At 45.9% G+C, this 27,494-nt stretch overlaps 1 protein-coding gene across 50 annotated transcripts in view; it reads right to left on the minus strand.

The window, feature by feature from the left end:
- Nucleotides 1-27,494, minus strand: part of LOC116217168 (uncharacterized) — a 93,507-nt gene that overhangs the window by 59,940 nt on the left and 6,073 nt on the right. For 33 of the 50 annotated variants that reach the window (XM_085236154.1, XM_085236152.1, XM_085236150.1 and 30 more), the window contains 9 exons: nt 21,626-21,829; nt 19,446-19,527; nt 18,035-18,145; nt 13,396-16,658; nt 13,104-13,187; nt 10,639-10,755; nt 7,984-8,155; nt 2,484-6,066; nt 1,347-1,397 (listed from right to left, as the gene is read on the minus strand). In XM_085236154.1, the coding sequence (XP_085092280.1) occupies nt 1,347-1,355 (9 nt within the window). In that variant the 5' untranslated portion in view covers nt 1,356-1,397; nt 2,484-6,066; nt 7,984-8,155; ... (4 more) ...; nt 19,446-19,527; nt 21,626-21,829. Of the gene's footprint in view, nt 1-1,346; nt 1,398-2,483; nt 6,067-7,983; nt 8,156-10,638; nt 10,756-13,103; nt 13,188-13,395; nt 16,659-18,034; nt 18,146-19,445; nt 19,528-20,226; nt 20,354-21,625; nt 21,830-21,906; nt 22,164-23,351; nt 25,404-27,494 lie in introns of those variants that run through there. The other 17 variants (XM_085236153.1, XM_085236137.1, XM_085236115.1 and 14 more) reach the window with 16 other exon arrangements.

Consider the following 27,494-nt stretch of genomic DNA (forward strand, 5'->3'; position numbering starts at 1 on the left):
ATTAAATACTTCATCAATAAAAAATAAACACACTTCATTTTCTATTTATAAAAGAATCTCTCCCTCCTCCCCCCAATGTTTTATTTTAGCAAGTGCACTCAACCATGTTCTCAATCTGCACTTCATTTCCTGCTATTCAGCTTTCTGTGGTTCACAGACAAAAATACCTGGGGGGGGAAAAAAGCACAATACCAGATCCCAGGGGGCTCTGACTTACCGCAGGAAAAAAATGTGGCACACTGCATAACAGGAGCCCATGCCCATGCTGGGAGCAAGGAGGCACAACAGGCAGAGCAGAGTATGTTAACTCAGATGTTATGGTGCCAAGAGCTTCCTACCACTTCTCCAGCCATGAGAGCAGTGAGCCACTCTCTCCATCATCTGCCATTGGTTCCTCAGGAGCAGTGGAGGAAGCAAGGGGTTCTTTCTGTTAGAGGAAAAGCAGTGTGCTGGGCAATCCTTCAGCCCCAAAGCAAGAGTAATCAAGAGTTTGAGTCCCAAGAAAAGGCTCCTGGGAGATTTGTGAGCGGCGTTTCAGTATCTAAAGGGAGACTGTAAGAAAGAAGGGGACAGACTCTTTAGCAGGGTCTATTGTGACAGGACAAGGGAAAATGGTTTCAAACTAAAAGAGGGAAGATTTAGATTGCATATAAGGAACAAGTTTTTTACAATAAGGACAGTAAGGCACTGGCACAGGCTGTCTAGAGATGTGACAGATGCCCCATCCCTGGAGACACTCAAGGTCAGGCTGGATGGGCTCTGAGCACCTGATGGAGCTGTAGGTGTTCTTGTTCATTGCAGGGGAGTTGGACTGGGAAGCCTTTAAGGGTCCCTTCCAACCTAAATGAACTTATAATTCTATGATTTCTGCAGCCATTCCAGTCCACAAGGATTCTAAACAACTGTGGTTGGCACAATATATGAGAGCATAGAATCATAGAGTTGTTAAGGTTGAAAAAGACCACCAGGATCATCCAGTCCAATTGTCCTCTAATGTTGCCTACTAACCACGTCCCTCAATACCACATCTCCACATTTCTTGAACATCTTCAGGGATGGCGACTCCACCACTCCCTGGGCAGCCTGTGTCAGTGCCTGACCACTCCTTTGGAGAAGAAGATTTTCCTAACGTCCAACCTGAACCTCCCCTGGCACAACTTGAAGCCATTCCTTCTCATCCTAAGTCAGACTCAACCTAGCAGCAAATTGCAAAGGGATTTATGAACCAAGATATATAGGGTATCCTCAGGTAGGATGTGGCCATTTGTGATTTGGATAGAAGGATGAGGTTTTGGAAGAGGGGTGAAAATGAGGTTTTATGTTCTTGGTGATGAAGTTCTCCTCACCTGCTGCATCACACTCTCTCTTTACCCTGAACTTGCTTCTAGTGATGCTCCCTGCCAGAGAGAAAACATAGGACACAAGTGAGATGAGCCCGACAAAGAATCCACCAAAAGAGACTTGGCAGATCTACCTCTGTCACAGCCAAGGGAGAACAAGTGAGGCTGGGGATGGAGCCATGGCAGTCCAAACAAGATAGTCCTACACTGGCTGCTCCACTGGTGGCAGAGATGATGGAAACAACAGCAGGGAGTTCACTCACTCATTTTTATCAAGTCCCTTCACCTCAAGTAATGTGAAACAAGATACTAAATAGGTGACACAGTCTTAGAAACAGTCTGTGCTCCAGCTTCCTCTGCTATCCCCAGTGGAAAGTTGCAGCTACAGGGTTTGGTGGGGTTGATTTAGCAAAGGGAAAGGAGAGAGGGAATGGAGCCAGAGCTAGAGAGGGAGAAAAAAGAGGGAGAAGGGAACGTCCAGGGAAGGAGCGAGCTTGGGGCTAAACGTAAGTGTCAGGGAACACAGATGAGTTTGTAAGCACAGAGATGGGAAGGCAGAGAAGGAGAGCCAAGGATAAATTGTTTTGATGAGTGCTCCAACCCTGAAATAAATATAACCACCCAAGGGGGCTGTGTGACTCAGTCTGACATTTTGGCTATTTTTTTCATGCCACCAGATGTAATCAATTTAGCTGGGGTTGGGGGGGGAGCACACACGTTTTTATTGCATTCTAATGTCCACCAAAAAAAGATGTATTTTGTTTTGTTTTCTACTTGGAGTGTATGGCACTTCATGCAACACCAAGCACGAGCAGAACTTCCACCTGCCCTTTGCCATCACAGAAATAAGACCTTGGGGGTATAGGGGCAGATGGATCTGTTTAGGTGTAGCCAGAGCAGCCCCCTCATCTCCACTACAGCGGGAAGAAAATCTCCAAGCCAGAGGAGAACGTAAAGGAAAGCTGTGCAACTTCATTCGCATTCACTTCAATATGCACGAGGGAACAAATATGGCCAATAACATCCTAAGATATTGTCGTGCTGAAATTCTTTGTTTACCAAGAAACGACATGTTGAAAGCCCTTGGCATCTATGAAGCAGATGATTTCTATTCATTTATTTGAAGCATTTTGCAGTACTTACCCAGACGCTTGGAGTGATTATCTTGCCAGATCTCATGTGGAGGATTGGGTCAGATGGGCGAGCTCCAGCAAGTCTCCCAGTGTCCTAAAGGAAGCGGTGTGGTACTCAGGCAGGTAGCACTCACCCTCCAAGCCCATCCCATACCGAGAGTGTCCGTCCAGCTCACTGCTTTCAGTTGTAGGCTCAGTTGGGCATATAAACCTTCAACTCCTGTCCAAACCTGTGGGGAAATGTTTCTGTGCATTGTTAAACAGCTCCTGCGTTCAACCCAGAGGCTGATGCTGTTCTGTGGTAGGTGAAAAATTCTTATATTTACTCTGCAAAATATTTTGGACTCTGGAGACTTCTTGCTCAGGCAGACTCCTCCTGAATTAATAACAGCTTTGCCTGAGCAGCAGTTAAGAAATGAGAAGAAAGTGCCATGGAAATCAGGGTATTTTTTTAATTCATCCTGATGATGGACTCTGCAGAGAAACGTGCTGTCGGGAAACACCCATTTCCCTTTCTGCCATGCAGCTGTCCACCTCTAGCTGCTGCCCATTTAGCTGCAGAAAGGTTGTAGGAACATGGCCCAGCACAGGGCCTAAGATCACACATGCTCAAACTAAGCAAAACCGCCCACTGAACTGGTCACCGGCTCTCCAATACCACACCTGCTGTGTCTAACATTTACAGTACCGTACACCCTGTATTTTCCCTTAAAATCTGTAGAGGTAGCTTTTCCCCAGTTACTTCCACCATGGCTAGATCTTTGAATGCCCTCTCCTTGCATGGCTGTCGGCATGGAAAAGAAGCCCAAGTTCCCTTGTAGGGTCTTCTTTTTGCCAGCTCTGTTTTAATTAGCCCTGTTCCCATCTCTTAGGAGCTCCAAGTGAAAGGCAATTAGGAATAAGGATCCATGTGAGGTCACTTAATTTCTTAAGATGATATACAGTACTTCTTCATTTTCAACTCTGAGTGCATCTTCCTTCTCTCTTGAACACATCTCCAGAATCTTAAACCCTACTTCAAAATCAAATACACTGCATTTATTTAAAGTGTCACAGTTACTCTTATCTGTCATGTTAATTATAAAATATTTTTCCCCTTTAAGTGAGTCGTTTGAAACATACATAAATGATTTTAGAGCAAGAATTTCTTATCACCTATCTTATGTTTCAAATCAAGCCATCCACCATGATACATTCTGAGCATTTTGCAAAGGCACTGTGCAGCATTCAAGGAACTACTTCATGCGTGCTCAGTACACAGAGTACGCCAATTTCATATGTGTGTGTGTGCGTCTGGAAGTACCAAATTAATATTTACATTCATACGCTTGTGGAGACAATTTCCAGACATTCAGGAAGTTGTCCTGATATGATGGGGTAGAGAAGGGAGTGGAGAAAATTCTACATTTGTGCGATGACCTTGTGTTAACTTTGTAATGCCACAAATCCTTGGACTGGAACTCGCTAGCTTTTGAAGATTTAATTAGTCAGGCTTACTATTTGGTTATCCTGACTTTCTAAGAAAAAGAAGGCTGTCAAAGGAAAACAATCTTTAAATTTGAAAATCCAAAGAAAAATGTGCATTAAACCACAAAATTCCTGTCAATAATAAATTCAACCCTAGAATCACTGCTACAGAAACATAATGAATGGAGGTTTCTCAGTGCCAAGATGTAATTTTTGCTTCTTCAGTTCTGAACAGATTTTTCTGTGTTTGACTTGCCCTTTCTTTATTTCTTTCTTTTTCTTTCTTTTTCTTTTCTTTTCTTTTCTTTTCTTTTCTTTTCTTTTCTTTTCTTTTCTTTTCTTTTCTTTTCTTTTCTTTTCTTTTCTTTTCTTTTCTTTTCTTTTTTTAAGAAATAAAATTAAAAAAGAAAATGCTAGCAAACCAAAAGCCTCCTACCAGGGATACTCATAACTGAGTTAACACTGGGCTTTTAAGACCAGCATCCTCAATCCAGATAGGAAGAAAGGCAAGCTGCAAATCCAGTACGCGCACTAAGATACCATTTTAAATTTCCACAACTTTTTAACTGATAAAATACTTTTCCTGAACCTGAGAAATTTTTTTAGCCTCTTCACTAAGGGGATGGAATTGAAATCACGCTAAAAAAGTCTTGATATATTAGATGCTAGAAGTGGAGATATTTGCCCTTATATTTTTGTTCGTCCTTTAAAAGTAGAGCAGATCAAAGACTAATGATCAGGTTTTTTTTTTGTTTTTTTTTTTTCCCCCCAACAGAAAGCATGATTTTCACAAAATCTGAATGTTCCATGGAAAAACTTCAATTTTGCCAGACCTTTGCAGCTTTCCACTTGGGGAGATCTAAATAATTGATTTCCTTTTATGTTCCAGTTGATGGAAATGTAAACTTTTAAGTCACTTTTCAAAACTAATAAACAAGTAAATAAATCAGAATACATCATCTAAAGTTTTTCTTCAGCTTGACATCTCCTTGGGCATGAAAGATGAACTTTCACCGTTGGTGAGGAGCTTCACAAAGGGGACTCCAACCAGCACAGTCCATACCTTCAGAGCAAAAACTTGTCACTGAGCTTGGATGAAGCATGGAAAATTCCAAAAGGAATGAGTTTGAGAAAGACACAAGCACAAGTGAAGGAGGAGAGGCAGGAATAGCAGTTGGAGCTCAACCTCTGTTCCAGCAGCTCTTGCCAATGGCTGCGAGTGCTAATAAGGAACAGTCCCCCTGTGCATGCCATGTGCAGCCAAAGCAAGATGGATGCATTCATTTCTGCTGTTGAGCAGTCCAGACCAGATACTGACTTTGGGTGCGTTAGTAGAGACCCTTACTGGTATTCCTCCACCCTGAGGAAACATTTCTTGGGATGCAGCACATTAATGCAATGCAATGCTGAGCCTCCTTTTATCCATTGCTGTGGCTGCAGGTTGGGTACCACCAGCCCATGCGAATCTCCAGGGCAGCTCAGCTTTTTCTGCATGTCCTACCTGAGCATCGAGGCATTTGCAGCATTGCCATGACTTCAGATGGCTGGCAGGGAGGGGACCTGGAGACGATAGGTCCCTGGGGACACCTAAGGTCAGGATGGACAGGCTGTGAGCGCTTGATGGAGCTGTAGGTGTCCCTGATTATTGCGGAGGGGTTGGACCAGATGTCTTTTTAAGAGTCCCTTCTATCTCAAAGGATTCTATGATTCAGTTGCCTTTCTCAACTCTCTACTTGACAGGGCTGCTTATGGCCAACTGAGACCTCTCCTGTTGCAGAGGGAGATGTCACTCCTACAGGACGAAGGGTTTTTCGGAGCCTTTCTTCCATGTGCCCAAGCCTCTCCCTGCCTTCCCCAGGCCTGAGAGCAACCAGAGACAATTGCAACCTGAGTCCCGTCCCAGCCCCGAGTCCCACACACAGCTTCTCCCCACACACATCTCTGCTCTTCTTCCTTCAGAGTAGGACAGCTGTCCCCAGAAGGCAGCTCTCAGGACAATTTTTAAACAATCTAATATAAATGGAGTTTGCAAACCTATTTCTTCACAGTTTCTTCCTGCCCTGGAGCACCTTTTCCCTCTGTTCACCCTGCTGGGGCTAGCAAAATGGGGGGTGTTTTCTTTTTCTCTGGAAAAAAGGAAAGAAAAAACAAAAAAATCAGCATTGCCAACTCTTGCAATTTCAGTCCCACAGTACTTAATGTTTTTCTTCACCCCCTCCCCAGCTCCATGCTCTGGTGAAATATGCAAAAATCTCACAATTCATTTTAAAAAGAAAAGAAAAAGGAACAGGCAATTCACAAGCCTCCAGGTTCTAGAGAAAGGCTGAGAAATGCAAGCCCAGTAAACTTTAAAGCACCTCCTCAACTCTGAAATCAAGTACTGTGGAAACAACTTTTTTTTTTTCTTTTTAAAAGATTTCTTATTTTCTTCTTCCTTTTCTTAAAGGAAAAAATATCTCATGGTTTTCATCTATTCCCATGTCCTGAAGGGCCCAATTGAGTTACATGAAGTCTCAGATAATTCCATGGGTACCACCTGTGGCCCACGTTGGCCAGATTTCAGCTCCCAGTGAAACTACATGAAGATGAGAATGGCATTGCCCCAGTACTTCCACAGCCACACACTGTTCTGCTCATACACACCAGTGCAGGGCCACAAATATCTGTGAAGGATCTGGAACACATCTGATGGGGAACAGCCGAGGGAACTGCGATGGTCTGGAGAAGAGAAGGCTCAGGGAAGACCTTATCACTCTCTGCAATACCCTGAAAGGAGGTTGTGAGGTGGAGATTGGCCTTTGCTCACAGGTAACAACAATAGAATGAGAGGTGATAGCCTCAAGTTGTGCCAGGAGAGGTTCGGGTCAGGTGTTAGGAAACATTTTTTCTCAGAAAGAGTGGTGATGCATTGACACGGGCTGCACAGGGAGTGGTGGAGTCACAGTCCCTGGAGGTGTTCAAGAACTGTGGAGATGTGGCACTGAGGGATGTGGCCGTGGGCATGCTGAGGGTGGGTTGGTGGATGGATTAGATAATCTTAGAGGTATTTCCAACCTTAACATTCTATGATTCTATAGTCTAGCCATGCCACAGCTCTCAGAGGCTCAAGGGCAACTTGACGCTGCTGATCCCTTCGTGTCCTGAGCTCACAAGCACCACCACCTTCCACTGCCTGACCAGGGCTTCTCCCTGGCACTGAAGGATGTCTGCTGTGGGATCTCATGGACACCTGGTTGAGACAGAAAGCATGAGGGCACTGGGACAGATCTAGCTGTTAAATCAGTGCCGTGAGGGGACATGCCTATCCTCTTGCTGCAAGCCTCTTCCAGTGTGGAAAACCTTGCAAAGCAAGGTATGCTCAGCTAAGGACAGTAATTTTGAACCAGTTGGTGTTTTCACTTTTCTTCTTTTTTTTTTTCAATTTTATTTCTAAAACACAACTCATCCAACCTGAAATGTTGTGGCTGCTGTTTATATATGGAAAATATTTGATAGCTCAAGTCAGAAAATATAAAATTCAGACTTAAGGACAATCCAAAACTCCTAGGGTCCTCAAAATCAGACTAAAAATATCACGAAAACAGACTCCCTTGGACCAGACACCAATTTTCTGCAGCAGCGTGAAGGAATTAAAGCTGTCCTAAAGCACCAGCTGGGACTTGCCCTGACATTTTCATGTCATCTGCTCCCTGGACCTCTTGTGTAGGCCATGTAGGGGTGGGCTGGAGCCTTTCGGGGCCCTGCTGTAATCCAGCAAACCTTGGCTGGTAGAACCGGCCCCAGAAGAGATTCCAGCTGGCTTAAGTTAGAGCAGCCACGGGGCTGCTCTAACTTAAACCACCTGCCGGTTCAGTCCTGGGCCAGCGCTAGGATCTGGGAGGTATAAGTGTGGCCGAAGGCCAACTTTGCCTGCTGTCTTCCTCATCTGTCCAAATAGGAGCCAGAGGTCCAACCCCTACTTATAAAGGGCTCTACAACAGGGCTTCAGAGGGACACTTTGGAGCTCCTGCTTGCATTTAAAAATCCAGGAGTGGGCATCCCACCTCTTAGCCCCATCTTCCATCCCTTTTCTCAGCACGTGCTCCTAATCACGATATCGAAGCCCAGACACGAGGAAATGTGCAAGGACAGGTTCTTTCCTGGAAAGGCTGATGCCTTCTGCCCTCATTTGACTTCCCAGGCAGCCTCTCCCCTGCAGCTCTGGCGTCTCCACTCCTGTAGGGAACCAAGAAATACAGACCCTGCAGCTCTTTTTGAAGAGTGGAAAATAGAATAAGATAATAATAAAAATGATAGTTAAAAAAAAGGCAAAAAAACCTTTTCCCAGACATGTCCAGAGCTCTTGACTCTTGTTTGAGCTTTAACCGTAAGATCACAACCAATTTACACAGCCATGATTCAACCGTATTTAGAAAGAGAGACACATAATCATGTGTGATGGTAGGAATTACCCTGATAATTCAGCCTGGATTGTCTTGCCCCTGCCCTTCCTACTTGCCTTTCACCCTGCAGCTTCCAAAGATAATGAGTAACAGTGATATTAAACAGGGATTTGGGTTATTTTTTTTTTTTACCTTTTTTTTTCCTTCTCCCAGAAAGTGGATAACATGCTACAGTAGATAGAAAAATCCATCCGACTTTATTTAACTGTAACATTTATTAAGAGCAGTGAAAAGGTCAGTGCAGAGCTCTCAGTGTATGGGCTAAACTCCTTTCCCCAGCCTTGAATGCGACAAGAAAGCAGATCCTTTAAGATGCAACTATCTTAAGCTCCCCTCCGATGGTTAAACTCTTAGTAATTCTAGGTTTTGGAGACAAACGTCAAAGCAAAGGGCTCTTCCCTTCATTATTCAAGTAAAGGCCCCATCAATATTATCTGTAATAAGAATCTACTGTTGACATGGCTCACCCCGCAGTTCCTGTTCCAGGCAGTAGTCCCTGTCAATAGGATTAAAGTGGAGGAATGCCTTTGACAAGTCCACTGGCTGTTGATTCATTGCTGCCATCAGGCTGCAGTCTGGGAAAGGCTCTGGACACCATTGGTGAGCCCGCTATGTCCAGATGGAGCACACAGCCTGCAGGCTTCCATTTCTGGTGCTGGAGGACAGCGGGTTGAGATGGGGAGGAGAACATGGGGAGAGGGAGAGCCTGAGTGGCTCGCATTGCTCATGTCCTACATCTGCACCTTTGGGTAGGGCATGGAAAGGAAGTTGGGTGCCAACTCCGCTTTTTCCTGGAGCGCAGCCATGCTTTGTTGGTGATGGGGATAAGGGTTTTGCTAAAGGGTCCAGAAGTACAGTCAAAATGAAATAATGTGATAAATGCTCTGGAAGGAAGGCTCTGGGCACCCAGAGCTGCAGATTGCTGGCATACAGTTGGGCAGACCCAAACCTTGACTACCTTTTGCTGTCTTGTGTCATGAAGCTCTTGATACAGTGGCTCTATCATCACTCATTGGCTTGTGTGGGCCTGTTTGCAAATGATCAGCTCCCCATCCCTGCAAGCAGGTGGTCGAGGAGGAACAGGTGGGTCCCTGGAGTCATATAGATACAGCAGTGCCGAAAAACCAGCACTGAACAGCTCAGAGAGATGCTCGTGCCCCATCCTTGGAGACGCTCAGGGTCAGGCTGGACATGCTCTGAGCACCTGATGGAGCTGTAGGTGTCCCTGTTCATTGCAGAGGTGTCATACCAGATGACCTATAACGGTCCCTTCTAACTCAAACAATTCTATGGGTCTATAATTCTATGATTCTAAGTAAGGGAAAAAGTCAGGGGAAAATCATGGCCTCCTAACCTCCTGCCTCTCAACATTCTGAGCACATGGGACACATGCATGCACCAACACCATCATCTTTTCCAGTGCCTAATCTGTTCTGTTCCTGTCCCCTCAGGTGCAGAGGCCAGGTCAGGAAGCAGGCAGCCCAGAGTAAATAGATTAGCTCTTTTTAAAAATAAAACCTCTATTCTTATCCCAAGGAAAAAAATAACAACCCTCATTTTCAGGAATTGTTACATTTAATTAGGCTGCAGGTTCCACTGGGCTCTACGCGCGGAGCCAAGAAAGCACGAATGTCAAAATATTCTGCATGCGAGATGAAAAGCCCTGAGCTGGGTGATCCAGTGAAAGGGAGCCCTGTCAGTTGGCTGTCAGCTCAGCAGTAAGTTTTTCAAACCTAATTAAAATGATCGTTAAGAAGAGAAGGGGGGAAAAATTAAAGAAATACATTTTTTCTTTTTTTTTCCCCCTCTTTTTTTTTTTTTTTAGAAAAAAAAGTTTTTAATCAGCCTGATTTCCTGCGTTGAATTTGCCAGGAGAAAAATGAAATGGAGACACGGGGACCCACATGTGCACCCAGGGGTGGGACATAGGGGAATGGGGTCAGCCCTGGCAGGAAGGACGGGGCACCGGCTCTGTCCTCATCTGTTTCCTGCCACCTTGAGGGGGAATGGGACCTTTTGGGCCCTCTGTAAATAAACAGGAGCGCATCAAAGGGACACCTGAGTGCTGCACCAGTTTCTGGCACACTTAGAGTGCCTCGCAAGCTCTTGGATTTTGGGCTGACAGCTCAGACCAAAAGGGCTTTTACCACTCTGGAATGAGCAGCTCTGGTGCTTCGGAGATGGGGAGTTTGCAAATCCCAAAACAGGAGCTTTAGAGGACAGCTTTAGCTACCAATGTTTCACATCCATGCTCACCTTCCTCCCCATGGGTTCACTGTTTGTATGTGCAAGGCTGATTTCAGGGCTGTGCTCCATGGGGTCCTGCAGCAAAACAGGAGGTTGGGAGGCAAAGTGCAGAGCGAGTACTGAGAACTGCAACAAAACAGGCATAAACACAGACAAAGGGATTTCAGTCATGAAACTCCAATGCTTAAAAAGACATTAGGCCAATAGGTGCATAAACAAAGTGCTTCCCTTACCACTCTCTGCCCTGCTGTCTCCAAGAAATATATTTGCTTACTTAAACAATCTCTTTTTTCCCAGCCTGGTTTCCTAAAGAAACAACTCTTTTGTGTCCGTGCCATGGGTGTGTCTGTCTGTCCCTAATAAACCTTGTGAACTCGCTGGCCAATTTCAACCAAGTTTGCCAGAAGGGCAGAGTCCTCGAAGAACTTGACTGCTTATGAGCCTTCCCAGGGCCAGGCAGATGAGAGAAAGGCAAACCCAGGCTGGGAGAAAGGCTGCAGCATGTGCTTGCTTGATACAAAACATCAGAGCATCCAACCTTGAGCTGTCTCGTATACTTCTCTGCAGGAAGCTGAGCTCAGTGCTCCATAGAAACAGCAGATTTGATATCCCCTCTTCCTGAGAAATATCAGTAAATAGAGTGGGATCAGCAAGAAAAGCTGTCCCAGCTGGGTAAAAAGAGGTGTTTGCAGCCATAGGGTAGCACTGGCATCAGAAACATCAATTTTCAGCCCTGACCTATACTTTAAAACCAGGTTGGGAATGGTCAGCTGCCAGTGTTACTTTCCTATGTAACAGTGTGGGGATGCTTCTGGCTGGGGAGAGAGCACAATGGCTGAGTTAGCAGCCTCCCCAGGGCCAGTCACTGCCAGCACATGCAAAAATTCGGTCAGAAGTCTTTTTTTTCAGGTTGAGTTCAATGCTGGATGTAATCAATGAAGGAAAAAAAATCCAAGAGAGCTACCGAGGGTTTGGACGGGCAATGAGCGCCTATTGTCCAAGTCGATGAAACAGACAGAGGAGTAAGAATTAAAAAGTATATTTCAAAAGCAATATCTCTGCTTCAAAGTCTTACTCCCACTCTCACATCATTTAAATTTGGGAATCTATAGAAAACACCTCAACCATCCATTTCACTGCAATGTCCTGGCATCTCCTCATCCCTTCTCACCAACCCCTTGCTATCTCATCTCTCACCCTGCCAAAACACGAAACAAAACCCAGAGTTCTCCTGGAGCAAACCAACACCTTGAAGGCAGCCCAGCAGGTTTTCCCATGACACTGCTCAGGGAAAATTCCCCTTGCTGACCTTCAGCTGGGCAGGGCCATGCGGAGCAGAGCCTCAGCCTTGCGCAAGGTGCTGCTGAGGACACAGATGGGTGGCTTTGCCCTCCGGTGACCAAGCTACTGCTTTTGCGTGCCTAGGAATCATGTCCACAGGGGAATAGCTGGAGCTGGCATTTTCAGGCCCCTGTGACCGGCCGCCCAGCAGGTCATTTAGCAGAGGGAGAGTAGATAATTTCCTGCTGGACTAGTCTGCTGAAGGGCCAATCCCCTCCGGGGTGCTGGTGGCTGTGCGGCCAAGCCTGAAGGCTAAGGAGCAGAGTGTGCTCCATGCCTTTTTAGCTGGGCTGCATCACCACTGGGGCGAGCAGGGCCATAAGACATTGCAGGCTCTCCCCCGCAGAGGGTAAAAAGTCAAAAGGGTATTAAGCTGTCATATTGGGGCAATTTATGTGCATAAACAGAGCCCTGCTTTACTGATTTACGCCCTGATAGTGCACGGCCCACAGGTAAGAAGGCAGCACATCCCCACATCTGTCGCTGTAAGCAGTTGGGATTGACTGACCCATAAAACTGTGGGGCCTGAAGTTATCGGTCTTCACATCTACATACACACACACGCAAAGAGCCCCAGCCAGCGAGTGCTCGTGGAATAACACTGTATAAGCAATAAATGTTTTCCCCCAGCAAAAGTTAGGAGGGAGATTAGATAAGATGGCTAAAACAAACTGTAACCACCACGATGAGAGCTCAGGCAGCCTGTCCTTTTGCTTGGCTGGGTGTCATAGAATCATAAAAGCTGGAAAGACCATGAAGAACTTCTAGCCCAACCACCAACCCATCCCCACCATGCTCACTCATACAATCATAAAGGTTGGAAAAAATCACTTAGACCATCTAGTTCAACCATCAACCTATGTCTGTAACCATTCTAGACCCTGTCACTCAATGCCATGTTGCGACACGCAGCACTGGATGCCAACGGCCCAAGTCACCCCAAGACATCTTTTTTCCAGAGAAAAAAAAAAATCAGGGTTGCCTGATCCTGTGCTTCATCCTTCCCCACAACAAGAAAGCAGGTTGTTCCCAACCACCAGAACCCATGGGTGGGATAAAGGGGGCATGGGCTGGTGCCTGTCCCTAACCATTGCCATCTGGCAGCACTTGCTTCCCACCATTGCTACTCCTACCTTCAGTATCATTGTGCCACTGCGGGGCTGTGAGCGGATGCTGCATTCCTTCTCTGTCCAGCAGATTTCAGAGTCAATTGCATGCTTTGGGCAAAAATAACAATTGGAAAAAATAATTGCATTTATCATGTTGTCAACTCAGCCAGCTACATAAGAATGCTACATAGAAAAACCACAGAGTTCAGCCTGTTTCCAAGCAGGCAGCAGAACAATGACTGGCAGGAATCCCCTGACATCAGACACTCGTGTTTAACTCAAATAACTTTTCTCCCAGCATCTCCAGTCCACCAACCTGGGATGCTGCCGGAGCCCAGCCAACAGGTGACCCTGGAGATGATGGAGATAGTGCTGACCAGAGGACAACTTCCAACAGCAGCCACCAAACCAGGCTTGTTCTCAACTATTTTGTCAACAGAAGCTTGGAAAAATGTAAAATTAAAGCTTGCAAATGATTCACAGGAAATTAAACTTCCCCTGCTGCAGGCAGCAGTGATGGGTGACTGATTATTGAAGAGGCAAATGATGGCTCTTCCAGCGTCACCGTGGACCAGACTGATAGCTGAATTGCAGCTATGCCTATAGCAGTGACTTTCCACCCCGTGCAGCACTGTGAGGTGTGGTTTCAGTTTAGACTTGTTGTCTTTGCTTAGCCTAACTCTGCTCATATGTAACCTGGCTACCAGCATACTGCTTTCCCGAGTAGCTCAGCTCATTAAGGCATCACAAGCATGCTGTTAACCTGTTTTTCTGTGTGTAGGGGGATTTGACATATGACAGGATGGGAGGGAATGACCTCTAGTTGCCCCATGGGAGGTTCTGGCAAGAGCCTGTTCATCTCACCAAATCTTGAACTGTTCTCAATATTATTTATCAAGCAACACTAACACAAAGAAACACCAACTTAAACATGCTTAACTCAATCCTAAGAGCACATTCATGCTGAAAATACAGGGATTGTGAACATCCCTCTCCTCTAGATTGTGCTGTGCTAGATGCTGCTCTGACCACAAGATGTACGTTGCCACCTTTCTGGTGGATATAAGCCTTTCCAAGTCAAGATGGGATATCACATACCACTGGAAACCCGTGAGTAAGGTAATGTGTCAGCTAGCACAGCTGCTGCAGATTGAACCTCTTTCTAGAGCCCTGGAGTTGCAAGCGACACACCCTGCAGTAGTTCTAAATTAATTTTGAAGCTTTCATCCAGGAACATGTAATACATTGGTTTAAAAATAACTTCTGGCTTGTTTCACCATTGTGCATAGCCCAGGGTAAAATGTTCCTAAGAACATTCATGGAAGTTCCACCTCCTCCAAACCACTGGGATTTTTGATACTGACCCCACTGTGAGCAGGACTTCAGCTTTTCCCTACATGTAGATGCCAGTCACCAATCTGTACTGGATCAGCCCTGCTGAGATGCTCTGTAAGGAGGCAGACCATACATTACCAAGCCTAGCCAAAGCTCGCAGATGACTTTTGCCCACACCCCAGGTGTTTCTTCAGCATCCTGGAGCACTTGTCCTAGAAAAGCAGCTTTAACCTTGGTTCTTGCGTTCACCTGTATCACCATATTTGTTGTTTGCTGGAGCCTGGCTCCCCATGCGATCCATATTCCTCCATGACCTCTCCTCCTCATTATTTATCGCTTCCTGTCTCGTTACACCATCAGTAGACCAGATCAGTGGTGATTTTACATTTTCTTCCATGTCATTGATAAAGATATTAACTGCAAGAATACTGGAGGGACCTCGCTACAAACACAGCTGGCGGATGATTTACAGTTACATTTGGAGACCTGTCAGGGAGCCAGGTTTTAATCCATTTAACGCACACCCTCTTGATTTTATACTGCTCTAGATCCTTAATCAAAATGTCATGTGGTACCCAGTCAAACGTCTCACAGAACCCTTGTACACTACTATCACTTTTATCAACAAAACCAAAGAGAGACATCACATTCTATTTTCCATGAACTCATGCTGATTGGCATTAATTACAATTTTTCTTCTTTAATGGACTCCCACAAACAAGGACTTACTTGTACCACCCAGCACACCACTCACGGCGTCCCTCTGACTCATCCTTGGCCTCAGAGTGTGTGTGCTTTGGGAGCAGCATCTCACAAAACCCAAAGTTGGAGCTGAGCACAGGCACAGTTATGAGGACCACTATGACACAGTTGTGGTCCTTTTTAGGGCTTTCCTTCTTCCAGAGGGCTGGGAGAGCAGATGAGCTGCTCTTGTCTTAGGCACCACCTCCACTCCCGCTCACCTCTCCAAGGACAAAGCCTAGAAATAGTCAGGAGTCTTTTTTTCTCAAGCAAATAAAAGATACGTAGTACTCAGATCATTGCAAAAGAGGCCAAAGCTGTTTGTTCAGTATGTAGTTGAGACTGAAGTATGGCTTCTAGCAGTAACAGTGGATATTATCTTGCTATCACTGCTATTTGTTTTTTTTCCTTGAAAGTTGGAAGTAATTCACTAGCTTATACCCGAGTCACTGCTGTTGGTTCCTTCTGCTCTCCAAATGGAATCTAGAGCAATTCTCAACACCTGTCCCAGTACTGGAACCTCTTTAACCTTGAGATTCTGTTTCTTTGTTTTTAATCTGCAAATCATTGTCCAGGTGGCTCAATTGGAAGTAGTTTTTTCGTTGAGGAACTACAGATAATAAAAGGAAACAAGAATTCTCCTTCAAACACCCAAAACACATTGGTTTTCATTTTGATATAATCAGTATTTCTCAAAAATTTGGAGCAGAGCAAGAAGTTTAGCTCAACTCAGCTATTTCTTGAGGGAGGTACTATTTGTTTTACTTTTAATGGCTTAAATAAAACCAAAGGAAATTTCTAGGGAGCAAATGTTTCGTGTTGTGTGGGAGAGGGACAGAAAATACAAAGTGCAATAATTCAGCCACATTCAGATGAAGTCACTAAGCTTAAACATCACTGTAACTGCATTCATTTATTTGCTACAAATGTTTTAGCTGAGAGTTTTTTGCCATCTCCAAACCTGGAGAAATGCTACAGCTGTCTCTTTTCAGGTGTGCTAGCTTCAGTTAAGATTAACCACTTAGAGCAGAGATGATGGTTTAGTGGTCAATATTGGTCACGGGTGGACAGTTGGACCAGATAATCTTAGAGGTCTTTTCCAATCTTAATGATTCTATGATGATCACCTCATTGCTACCACAAAAATAATTCCTGATAAGATCTGCTTGGAAGATGTTACCTGGGAACAGATGCATTTATATAAACTATTGAAAAAGCCCTTTTGAAATTTGAGTTTTACCAGTCCTTCAAGTTCAGGCATCAAAGCAGAGGAGGGTGGGAAGACTGCATCTTCCTGGACAGGACCATCATCTGAGTTTCCCCTTCACGATTCTGCACTTGTTCCACTATGAAGAAAATGACTGCTGGGTGGCAGAGGCGTTTCCCTGTTCAGTGCTGTCCTGAGGAGCAGCGCAGCAGACAGCGGTTTTCAGCTGTAAGAAAATCTCTGGCCCTCCATTTTTCATCCTTCCTCTGCTTAAGGCAAAACCTTGGCAAGACACACTGGAAAAACACAAAGGGTATCATAATCTCAGGGTTAATAACTGTACTGCTGAAAACTTTGAGCCTTTGACTTATTAGTGAGCCCCGGAGTCGCTCTGGCATTAGATGTCACCTATGCATTTGAAACAATCCCCAACATCAATAAATCTCACCAACATCCCCTCACCACAACCCAAGTGCCTGCAAGGGTGCTAATCCCCAGCCAACATTCCCTTCACTGAATTATTTTTAAAAGATGATGCAGCTAATGCTTCTTATTCCAAGAGAATCCTGCATTGTTTTCCTTGCAAATTGCTCCTCCAACAGGATAAAAGCTACAGCCTCTCAATTTCCCACTCCAAAGTAACCCTTCTTTGCCGGAGCAGAGGACTGCAAATGAAATGAGTCCCAGCTTGCAGCTGTGCCCAGGTCTGATATCACCTTGGTGTGACAACTTGGTGGCTGTGCCTGTGTCTAGCTATGGCTGTGTTGGCACTGGTAGCCTCAGCAGTAGGAGCAGTGCCATACAGGAGTCAGCAGCATGAAGGGCTCTGTGTTGGCAGAACAATGGGTTTGCTCCAGGCACAGCTACTGATTTTTAACAGCTCCGTGCCAGGAACCCCATACAGGATTGCATCATGGAAAATCCTAGTGGAAAGCCAGGAACAAAGGAAAGATGTCACGCTGCTTTTGAAAATAATGAGTTCTCCAGTGCCTTTGGTGGGAAGGCACAGCCCAAGGAACCTGGGCTCCCTGGAAGACTCGAGGCAAACCCCAAGACATACAGCAGACGTGAGTGGAGAAAAGGGCATTGCTCAGGAGGCTCCATCCTGCTCTGCATCACTCGTTCATTGTCTGGGAATGGAGAGCACACGTTTTTGTGGGAAAAATTCTTGCACTGCATCCCTTTATTGAATTGTCCTGTGGTCCCCAAAGAGCCCAGAGTGCCCATCGAGACAGATGATGTGACAATGCCCATAAGCTACTGAGCTCTCATCTTGGATCCAACATCCCCAGAAAGGGAGACAGGCAAGGGCTGTGTCCCTGGGAGCCAGGGCTGGGGACACTGTGGCTGGGTTCTGGCCAGGCTCTGCTAGCTGGAACACACCCAGGGCTGCTTGCTTATGTAATGACATGTTATTATCCTCAGGCAGAGCCCAGGCAGGAGGGTCTGGGTCTTTCACATGGAAGTACAGCAAAAGGTGCAAACAGAATTCTTGTGTTTTCTGCTCTGACGCAGTGTCTTAACTCAAATAGAAACCCGCTTCTTTCTTGCTTTTCTAATTCTAAACTACTCTTCCATGTCCTTCTGCACTTGGAAGAACAGTCTGGAAGGCTTCAATTCCCCCTTTGCTGCAGGCTTCCCAGCTCTGCCACCCAAGCTCTCTGGTCCTCACCTGCAGCGAGGACAATCCCACAAGCCAGTGTGACACGTGTAGGTCTCATGGCAGAAGAAAAGCTCCTCGTTACCATGCACAGAAAGGATGCAGCGGAGGTTGCAAGCCAGCCTGGAAAAGCAGCACATTTGCATTCTCATTAGTTATATGGGAAACAGTGAGGAAGATTTTTTGGCAATGAAGCTAGCCATTGATTTGCTCACTTGGCTGAAAGACTGATGCCAAGGAGCAGCAAAGCAAAGCAAGAGAACTGGCCCGGAACCAGAGGATTTTGCAGAGCTCTCATTTTGCATTCATTGCCCTTAGTCTGGGGGTCTTAAGTGTTGTCAGTTTAAGGGCACGAGTGAGAAACTGGATTGCAAAAGGAACTCTTCCCTGTTTGCATACAGATCTCTCTGCCATCCCCTTCCACTCCAGCCTTGGCGAAGCGGTGTGGAATTTGGATAGGAAAGGCTTAGAGGTGGCCACCTATCATGGAAAATATTTTCCTCCTAATTGTCCATTCAAATAAACACTTTAAATTTGCTCTAGTTTAATTCATATGCTTTTTATGTTTGCTTTACCAAGAATATTCTAACAAAAGGTATTTACTACCGGGAACATTTATAGAAATGGCGAATAATAGAGACCTCCTAAACATGGCAATTCAGACCAGAATCTGGTTCTGAAAGTCACGTACCACTGTTCAAGAGAAGAAACAATGCCGTGTGAACATTCGCCCCAGCCAAAGTCACCAGCACAGCTGAGATTTCAGCCATTCAGTAGCAATGGGTTCATTATCAAGATATATTGCCTGAATTATTTCTAGATGTTATTCAGAGAATTATTTCAAATAATTGATATATGTAAGAAAATAACTGGCTCTCAGCAGAGGAATTAAACTTGTCACATTAGAGCTGAATAAATGCCCTGCCACTATTCACTGGTCTACTTTTGGATACACTAATTGCCCCAGATCCAATCTTTAACCCCATTGGGGATGAAGAAAGCATTCTCCTGGGGCTCGGTGTGCGGTGGTTTGGGACACAATCCCTGTGGCCACAGTCCTGCTCTCTGCAGGGGGACTGCAGCCTTATCTCGAGGGCTCCCCATTGTATTTGAGGAGGGAGACTCAGCAGTTTCACCTTTCACTCACCCTGGGGTAATTCCTGCGGTCTTCAGCAGAGCTGCAGTTCCACCTCCGTGTGCAGGAGGAGAATGGTGCCAGGTTTAATCTTGTCCCCGGTCATTGTTCTGACATGGTGGGGAGGTGTGGGAAGCACGGCCAGGGAGGCTTTTGTTGTGATTATTTGTAATTCCAACATTACCTCATGGACACCAGAAACCATTGCATCTCTCGATGCCCACAGAGAAACACTATTCCATCATCCATGGTTGATTTGTGTCCCACGGGTGCTGTTTTACAACTCACCTCCATAGCTGTGTGAGTAGTCTTGGCCATGGGATCACTACACATACACAATGCAACCCAAGGAGTCGAGGTCAGGCTCAGGCTGCATACAGAGAAGAAGAGAAGACATATATACACATAAGATACAGAGAAGCCATCTTCGAGGTCCCTTCCAACCTAAGCTGTTCTACAATTCCGTGATTAGGCAAGCAGAATAACCAAGCAAAGAGGCACGTTGACACGTAAGCTGACAAATAGGTGATTTGGTAGCTGCACTGTGCCCAGGCCATTTAATGTTCCTTGTCCTGTTAGCACAGCTTGAACCTATCTCGTGCAGCCCCACAGAGGCTCAACCTTATTGAGGACCACTGAGCAGCTCTGGGGTTTATTACTTGGCCACAGGGGTCACTTTCGGGAAGGGGCCCACACAAATGGGGTCTGAAGAAGGATTTGAATAAGGAAGGGTCCAGGGGTCATTGGAGCAGACCTGATCCATGCAGCTCACAGCCTGGTGGGTGTCTGATGTCCCAAAACCAAGCAAAGCACCAAGAGCTGGGACAACTTTTCATACATCAATAGGACCAACTAAAAGTAACGGCAGTAACTGGGAGGATCTGAAAGAGGTCCTTCGCTGTCCCCCCACCTCCCCTCCCTTTTTTATTTGCCTGAGTGACAGAGGATTTAAATGCAAAGTGGATCTAATGCACACCCTGAAGTCGGCTGGCAGTATGCAAATGACCTGTCAGATTAAAATCTGAATGAAAGAGATAACAAGCTTATCTTCATAACAAAAGACTCTTACGGGCAAACTATTTGACGCAGTGTTGATGTTTGTTTTAACCCGTGGACTTTGGACAGTGCAATATTTCTGGGGCTCCGGTCCCCAACGCTTTGCTCCCTGGGCTGCACGCGTGTATGTTTGCATTGCGCTGCAACAAAAGGAGAGTGCTGTGATAATAAGAAGGGGGGGTTGGGGAGGGGAGGGAGAAGACTACTAAAGGCTCTAGGGTTGCTTTCAAAGTCTTTTCTGGGGGTGCCAAACAAACCAGCAATAGGTCAGCTCACGCTCGCGACCAGCGCTACAGCTGCAGTGAAAAAAAGCAAACACAGCAGCGGGGGAAAGAATTAACGGAGGGGGCTGGGGGGGAGGCGGGCGATTTATTCTTCAGGCACGTGCAGAGGGGCTGGGGATGGATCAGCTGTATTTATTCTGTGAAAAGGGGAAAGAAAAGGAGGCAAAAGAGCAAACCAAGTTTCATCGCACCAGAGAAAACAAAGATTTTCAATAAACTCCCCATCGCCACCCCCTCCCTGGAAAAGGGGGAGAGGAAAGAGGGAAAAAAAAAAAAAAAAGAGCTGCAGGTGTTTGTGAGGGGTCTGTATAGAAGCCACGCGGGGAATTAGCAACAGAGGAAAGTTGCCTTTGGAAAAGGAATTGGCCCTGAATAGATTTGCATTTCTTAATTTAGGGATCATCAGCAGGCAAGGTGCACAGCGAGCATCCCTCCCACAGCTCAGGGCTTCAAAGCGAGTTGGGACGCATGGCAGAGGGCTGGCAGTGGGGCTGGGTACTCACATTCCCAATGGGACCTGGCCCCTGCCACCACCCCGCTTCCATCTCCTCAGACAATGAGGAGTGTGAGCCTCTTTCCTAACATTCACATGGAAACCTGTCCCCTTCTGCTGGGTTTTGGTATTTTGGCTCTGCCAAACGTGTTCTAGGCTCCACGCTGACACTCCCAAGTCATCCAAATGGTCCTTTCTGGTATGTAGCACCTTGCTGATTAGAGAAAGTCAAACTAAGCAAAGATCATAGAATGGCTTAGGTTGGAAGAGATCTTAAAGATCATCAAGCTACAACCTCCTGCCATGGGCAGGGTTGCCAAATCTGGATGGTATAATGAAGGTCCTCAATCAAACTAACTTACGTATAACTGTAGACTTATACCCAAACAGGCAAGGAGACTTGGTCAAGTTTTTCCTGCTGAAGTGTGGATGTTCACCAAAATCCCATCCACCTTACAGCGTTAGATTTAGCTTTAGCTTTGCAGGAAGATCAGCTCTTCAAACCCAAATGCTTAGAGGGCTAAAAGTGTTCTGTGGTGTTCAACAAGTTGTAATCCCCTCTCAAACATCCCATGCTGGGCTGAAGCACACACTTGACAGTAGAAAGGAGAACAGTTCTACAACTTCAGACTTACCGTAAATACACATATTGAGATCTGCCTGCAATGTGATGCTCCGAGGAAGCACAGATCCATCGTGTATCGCTTGCAATGAAGTAGGAATCTCCAGAAGGACTGAGGAGGGCTGGATAAGGCGTGATTTATGTGGGATATTGGCAGGAGCATGTTCCAAGTATTGGCATGCTCTGCAACAGGAGCCATGGTGCCTTCACTGCTTGGCTGGAGAAAAAGACACACACATGCCAATGCAATTGTTCAAGGACTATTTCAATTTATGTTTGGCAAACACAACACACCGTAAATGGCCAAGCTGGGGCTGGAGAGCGATGCTTAAGGGCAGCCTTTGCACAGGACACCTTCCCACATGTGCTCTGAGCTGCCTCTCAGCTCAGTCCTGTGCTACAGAAACATAAATGCTCCAAAGAAAGCACTGTGTGGGAGACAGGCTAGGAAGGAAATCCCGTGTCTCCCATGAGACAGGGAGGCATGAAGCCACAGCCTGGAGACACACCTCCAGGGAGGTCACTGTGCTCCATGAGATGGCATTTCAGTTCTGGAAGGGAGAGGCAGAAAGAAACATCAATGCTAAAAAAAAAAAAAAGGAAAAAAAAAAAAGGGGGGATTTGTACACCATAAAATCTATTCATTAGGGTTTCCCCAACCCCAAAAATACCCCTGTCAGCCTGTTGGTCCCTTTGGCTTTGCTGTTTCTGTGTCCTGGTTTTCTTGTGCTGCACGGATTTAGGGTGCTGGATCTCACTTTGAGTTGGTCTGACCCATAGCACATGAGCACAGAATGCAGATGCTGATAGTGAGATCTGCATCCTCAAACATGCAGTGCATTTGTTCTGGTTGTAGTGTATAGGAGCAGATTGAACAGCCTGGGAGGAGTAACTGGTTCCACAGCTCTCACCACCTTTTATGGCTAAGGAGCATCTATGAGCAAATTGTGACTTCCTCAGATTTATTTAAGGCTTCTTCCTATTCTCTGTGGATATCGCTATGCTGCCTACCTGAGCCTGGGGGCAACACAGGTGCATGGAGCAGCTCCTCAGCCAATGGGCAGCACTCTCTCCCAGTTTTGGGGTATGCAGGGAATGGGCACCCACATCAAATCTGCTTGGCATGAGCAGCACACGCCAGTGAAACCTTCTGGCACAGACAGGCACAGCGACCAGACAAAGGCAAGAATGCAGCCAAAGGGGTTGATGTAAAAAAATCTGATTCCAATCCTAGAACACTTTGCTGCCCTATTTTCCACATTCCAGGAAACAGCTCAGCTGGGCCCTCTCTCCCACACCTACGTTTTAACAGCTGGCTTGACAGCACAAGCTTACTGTGCTGCCAGCTCCTGTTGTTATCATGATGCCTACAGTATACAACTTTTTTTTTCCCCTACTGCTTCAATTTTAGCTCCCAAATACTATTGGTGAGATGATGGAAGTGAAGGGTGCTCACATATGCTGATCTACGTGCCCAGTTCTGGGAGGTTGGATGCTAAGAGCTCATTCCAGAGGAAGCACAGAAGTTTGGAGGAGGAGCTTTGTCGCTTCAGGACCAAAAACAGGTGCCTTAAAGGTAGGCAGCACAAATTGTCCCATATTCCTCAGCTGGAAAAGTGAGCATCTAACCTTCAGAGCTCTGGGAAAAGCCTGACAACGTAATATAAAAGTGTCCAAATGGTTTCAGAAACAGAAAGAAGGCAAAAACCTCCAACAATTCAAAGAACCTTTCAACAGACCTCATTTCCAAGCCAAGGTCATCCTTTTGGCTGATGTATTGGATCATGACCTCTAAATCTTGGACAACACCATTGCAAGGAAATAACACATTTTTTTTGTGATTCAGAGCAAGGTTTAGGAGAAAGCATAGTCCACTCTACTCCGAACAGGAATCCAGGGATATTCACTGCCAAGAATAAACCTGGAACAAAGAAATGAGTAGGAATGTACAGAGAATTTAGGTCCTGGTTGCAGGAAACCATTTGTATTATGATATTTCCATCTGTATAAATAAGAACTGATTTACAAGCGTGTTTGAAGAGTCAGAGGTCCATTGGGACATCCCTCTGCTGAATGGAGAGGTCCCCAAACAGCACAGCTCTGCAGCCTTTGGGGGCTCACCCTCACTGTTTGGGGTTCCTCCAGCCTCCAGTCCTACCCAGCAGACCCAAACTGGTCCTGAGATTTACTCTCAAAAACTGGAACTTCCTGGGAAAGAGCAATCCTGATTCCATCACAATCAAAAAAGATCAACACCCAAACCCTGTCTGCCTTAATAAAGGCCAGTATTTCATGCCATCCTGCCTGTTTTTCAAGTGCCTTACTCAACTTTGGTGCTATATAAACAGTAATAAGCCACAAACACAGCATTCCTGTCCTTCTCCTTGACGTCATCTGTTTGCTAGTGGGTTTGGTTTGAAGAACTAGTGGTGAACAAAATCCAAGCGCTAATTAAGCCTACAGGGCACATCAGACAGACCCGTCCTTGTGCTGGGTATTCACTCTTGGTCTTTTCTCAGCAATAATTCCAACCAGTGGTATCTCCAGCTGCCATGACCCAACAGAGTGCATTTGAGCAGTGACATGCAGCTTTTCTGGCCCAGTCTATACAAGGAGGAGGCTGTGCTGGCTCCAGAAAGGTAAGATAGGATCTAGAGAGATCCCACCAAAGCTCGGGTGGGAGGGCGAAGCCAGACAGCTGAGAGAAGGCAGACAGCGTGTGACAAGCTGGAATTAATATACACATATATTTTATTTTTTAAGGAAGAGGCTCCACTGATGGGAAAATATCTGGACAGCGCTGCACAGCTCGAGGCCAGAGCTCCCTTCCATGGTACCCACACAAAGGACCCTTGGAACCCTTTGGCTGCGCTCACCCAAAAAGAGCTATAAGCTGAGCTGCTTCCAAACAGATTTTCTGAAAGCAGACAGCATCTCCTGTTGCTGCCACACCAGAGCTTATCCTACCAAACCTCAGCTTGCGGAGCACATGGCCTGCCTCAGCCCTTGGCTCCCCAGGCAAGTTCCATTGGCTGGAGGTCCTTTGGTTCTCTCCCAGAACACTTGGCACAAGGAATGCCGCCTGCCATGCTTGGAGTCTTGGGTTTACCCCTGGTTCCTGCACTGCTTTTTGCCAGCTCGCTTCACCTAAGACCTCTCCGTGCCTCAGTTTCCCCAACTATATAGCTGACAATAAAGAAATTCCCACTTCCTCTCATCAGCCTTTTTCTTTTAGTTGTTAGGATTTCTTCCTTTTATAATGGCAATGAACACACAACCAAGATTAAAATCACAGAGTAAAAATCTACAAAAAAAGGCGCTCCCACACCAGACAGTACTGAGTAGGGGCTGTAAACACTTTAAACTGGGTCTGCTTATGTTTGTGTTGTTTTCTTTGTTGTTATTGTTTGCCAAAGCATCAGCACTTTGTAAATAATTCTGCAATTCCCTGCTTTGTGGGGTTGTTTTAAACCTTTGGTCATTTTGGATTGGATGCAGAACAGCAGCTATCAGATCATCATAGAATCATTAAGGTTGGAAAGACCTCTAAGATGATCGTGTCCAACCCCAACCCACCCCACCATGCCCATAACCACGTCCCTCAGTGCCATGTCTCCACAATTCTCAAACACCTCTAGGGATGGTGACTCCCCCACCTCCCTGTGCAGCAGTGCCAGTGCATCACCACTCTTTCTGAGAAGAATTTTTTCCTAATATCCAACCTGAGCCTCCTTCTCCCACACGAGGCAGTTGTGCACTGTTCAGCTGGGGCACTGGGGAATAGACTCGAGTCCTTACCTGTAGCTTCCAATCTGCTGAACCATTTACAGACGGCGCTTATTTCAACCCCTTTGGTTACAGGAGAAGAGTGGACAGAAGAGAAGCTCGGTGGCACTGCAGAAATAGCTAATATACAAAGCTGGAGATAAAAAGCTATATGAAAAAAAAACACCAAAACAATACAGAAAATCCCCTTGCATTCCTGAATCATCAGGAATTGACTGACTGACACTCTTGGCCATTTAAGTATGAAATAAATAAAGAAGATGTTGTTCATTTTGCGTCCGCACCTAATCCCACATTCTCAATACAAATGCATTTAACCTTGTCCCTTTAAAAGAGCTCTGGACAATCAGAATCATCTTTACAGAAGACTGCACCTGCTTTTAAATTAGCTTTTTAAACAGCAGCCATTCTCTCTTTCCTCTTTTCCAATTCCCATTCACACTTGGAGCAGATAAACACTGCCAGGCCAGAGCATGAAATCCTCCCAAAGTTTAAATGGAAGTTTCTATCCTGCAAAGGATACACGAATTTACCCATCCTTGTGGTGGGCAAAATAATGGTGCACCAATGGTGAAATTTCTATTCTGTCTGTGTGCTGAGACTACATAACCCAGCAGAGCTGTGTCTGATAGACAGACCCAGATGGAAAGAGATGTCACACATCAGCATGTAACCCCAATTCTGCACCCAGCTTGCTACAAAATCTGTCTCTCCAGGCTTCCCTGTCTTCCACTGGGTGATAACTGTGCCCAAGGGGATGCTGCCAGCACTAATGCTTGTGTCACGCTTTGAGAATTTGGGATGGAGAATGCTATAGGAGTGGTATGGCCACTGCACAGTGAGGCAGCACTGCCCAACTCAGCCCCTTTCAGCTCAGCATATGTCTGGAAAAGAAGAGTTCTGCATGCAACCTGCTCTGTCTTCATGTACAGCTCCTGTTAGACACGGTGTGAGCACAGGAGGGGGAAAACAGACAAGTTCTCTATACTCAAACTGCTCTTAGAACATGTGAGAACATTGCGTGCTGTGGTCTGCAACTGAATTTCCCAAACAGCATCCTAAACAGTTTGTCTGCAATCTGAAATGATCACTGATGGGAGATTGGTGCTGGGTTACTTGGAGCAGCCCCATAGCCAGGCACCGGAGCAGTTCTGAGTCCTCGTGGGCAAACTTCTTACCCAATAAAAATGGCTTTTTAGACCCAAATGCTTTTCAAAGAGAAACCTTTCTGTTATGCATCACTGCGTCTCATTTAAGCAATTTTTCAGGACAAAATAAGGAGTTTAATCAATAATTGGTTCTTCACCACCAAGAAAAGGGTCTGTCTGTGCCGCCTTCTGGAGCACTGGAAAAACAAACCTCTCTTTAAGCTTCTAGGGCAAAATGAATTGCCTCCCCCTGCTACAGTTTCCATTTTTTTTTTAATGGGGGAAAAAAAAAAGCATACTTCATTTTCATTAAGGCTGTGCAGTTCCAACCGGGGCAGCCTCAAACCGCAGCTGAGCACTGACATCAGAGGTGCAACTCAGGAGAGCCGGGCAGGATCAGCTCCCAGAGAAAATGCTCTGAGTGTTCGGATGGAAGCATACATTACACGATATGACAGGGAGAATAAAAGCCTGAATTTGAGAAAGAGCAGACAAACGTGCAAGGAAAAATCCAGCTGCGTGCACAGAGCGAGGGCTGCGTGTAAGTTGCAGTTTTGTGGCCGCAGGCAGGATTCACAGATGTCCACGTTGGGGAGAGGGGGTTCTGTTGGTTATTTTTAAGGCTCATGGGATCAACTGTGGGCACGTGGCTGGGTCTGATGCAGCACCGTGGGCTCTGGGCGAGCCTGGCCAAACACATGCACTATCTCCCCATCTCCCTCTCTGCAGCAGTAAAGCACGGCTGCTTCTCAAGAGCGCTAAGAGGCTAAATTCATAAATATTTGAAATTTGCTCTGAGATCTCCAAGGGATGGGAATCCAGCCTGCCAAACAACTGCAGCGCGCCGCACCTTCGAGGCACGGTGAATGTTCTCCAATTAACTGCAGATTATTATGTTTAGAGGAGTTAAAATAAACTCTCGGATTCCTACTCGATGCAGGCAGGAGG

This window comes from Meleagris gallopavo, chromosome 14, assembly GCF_905368555.1.
Source record: "Meleagris gallopavo chromosome 14, MGAL_WU_HG_1.1, whole genome shotgun sequence".
Taxonomy (NCBI): Eukaryota; Metazoa; Chordata; class Aves; order Galliformes; family Phasianidae; genus Meleagris; species Meleagris gallopavo.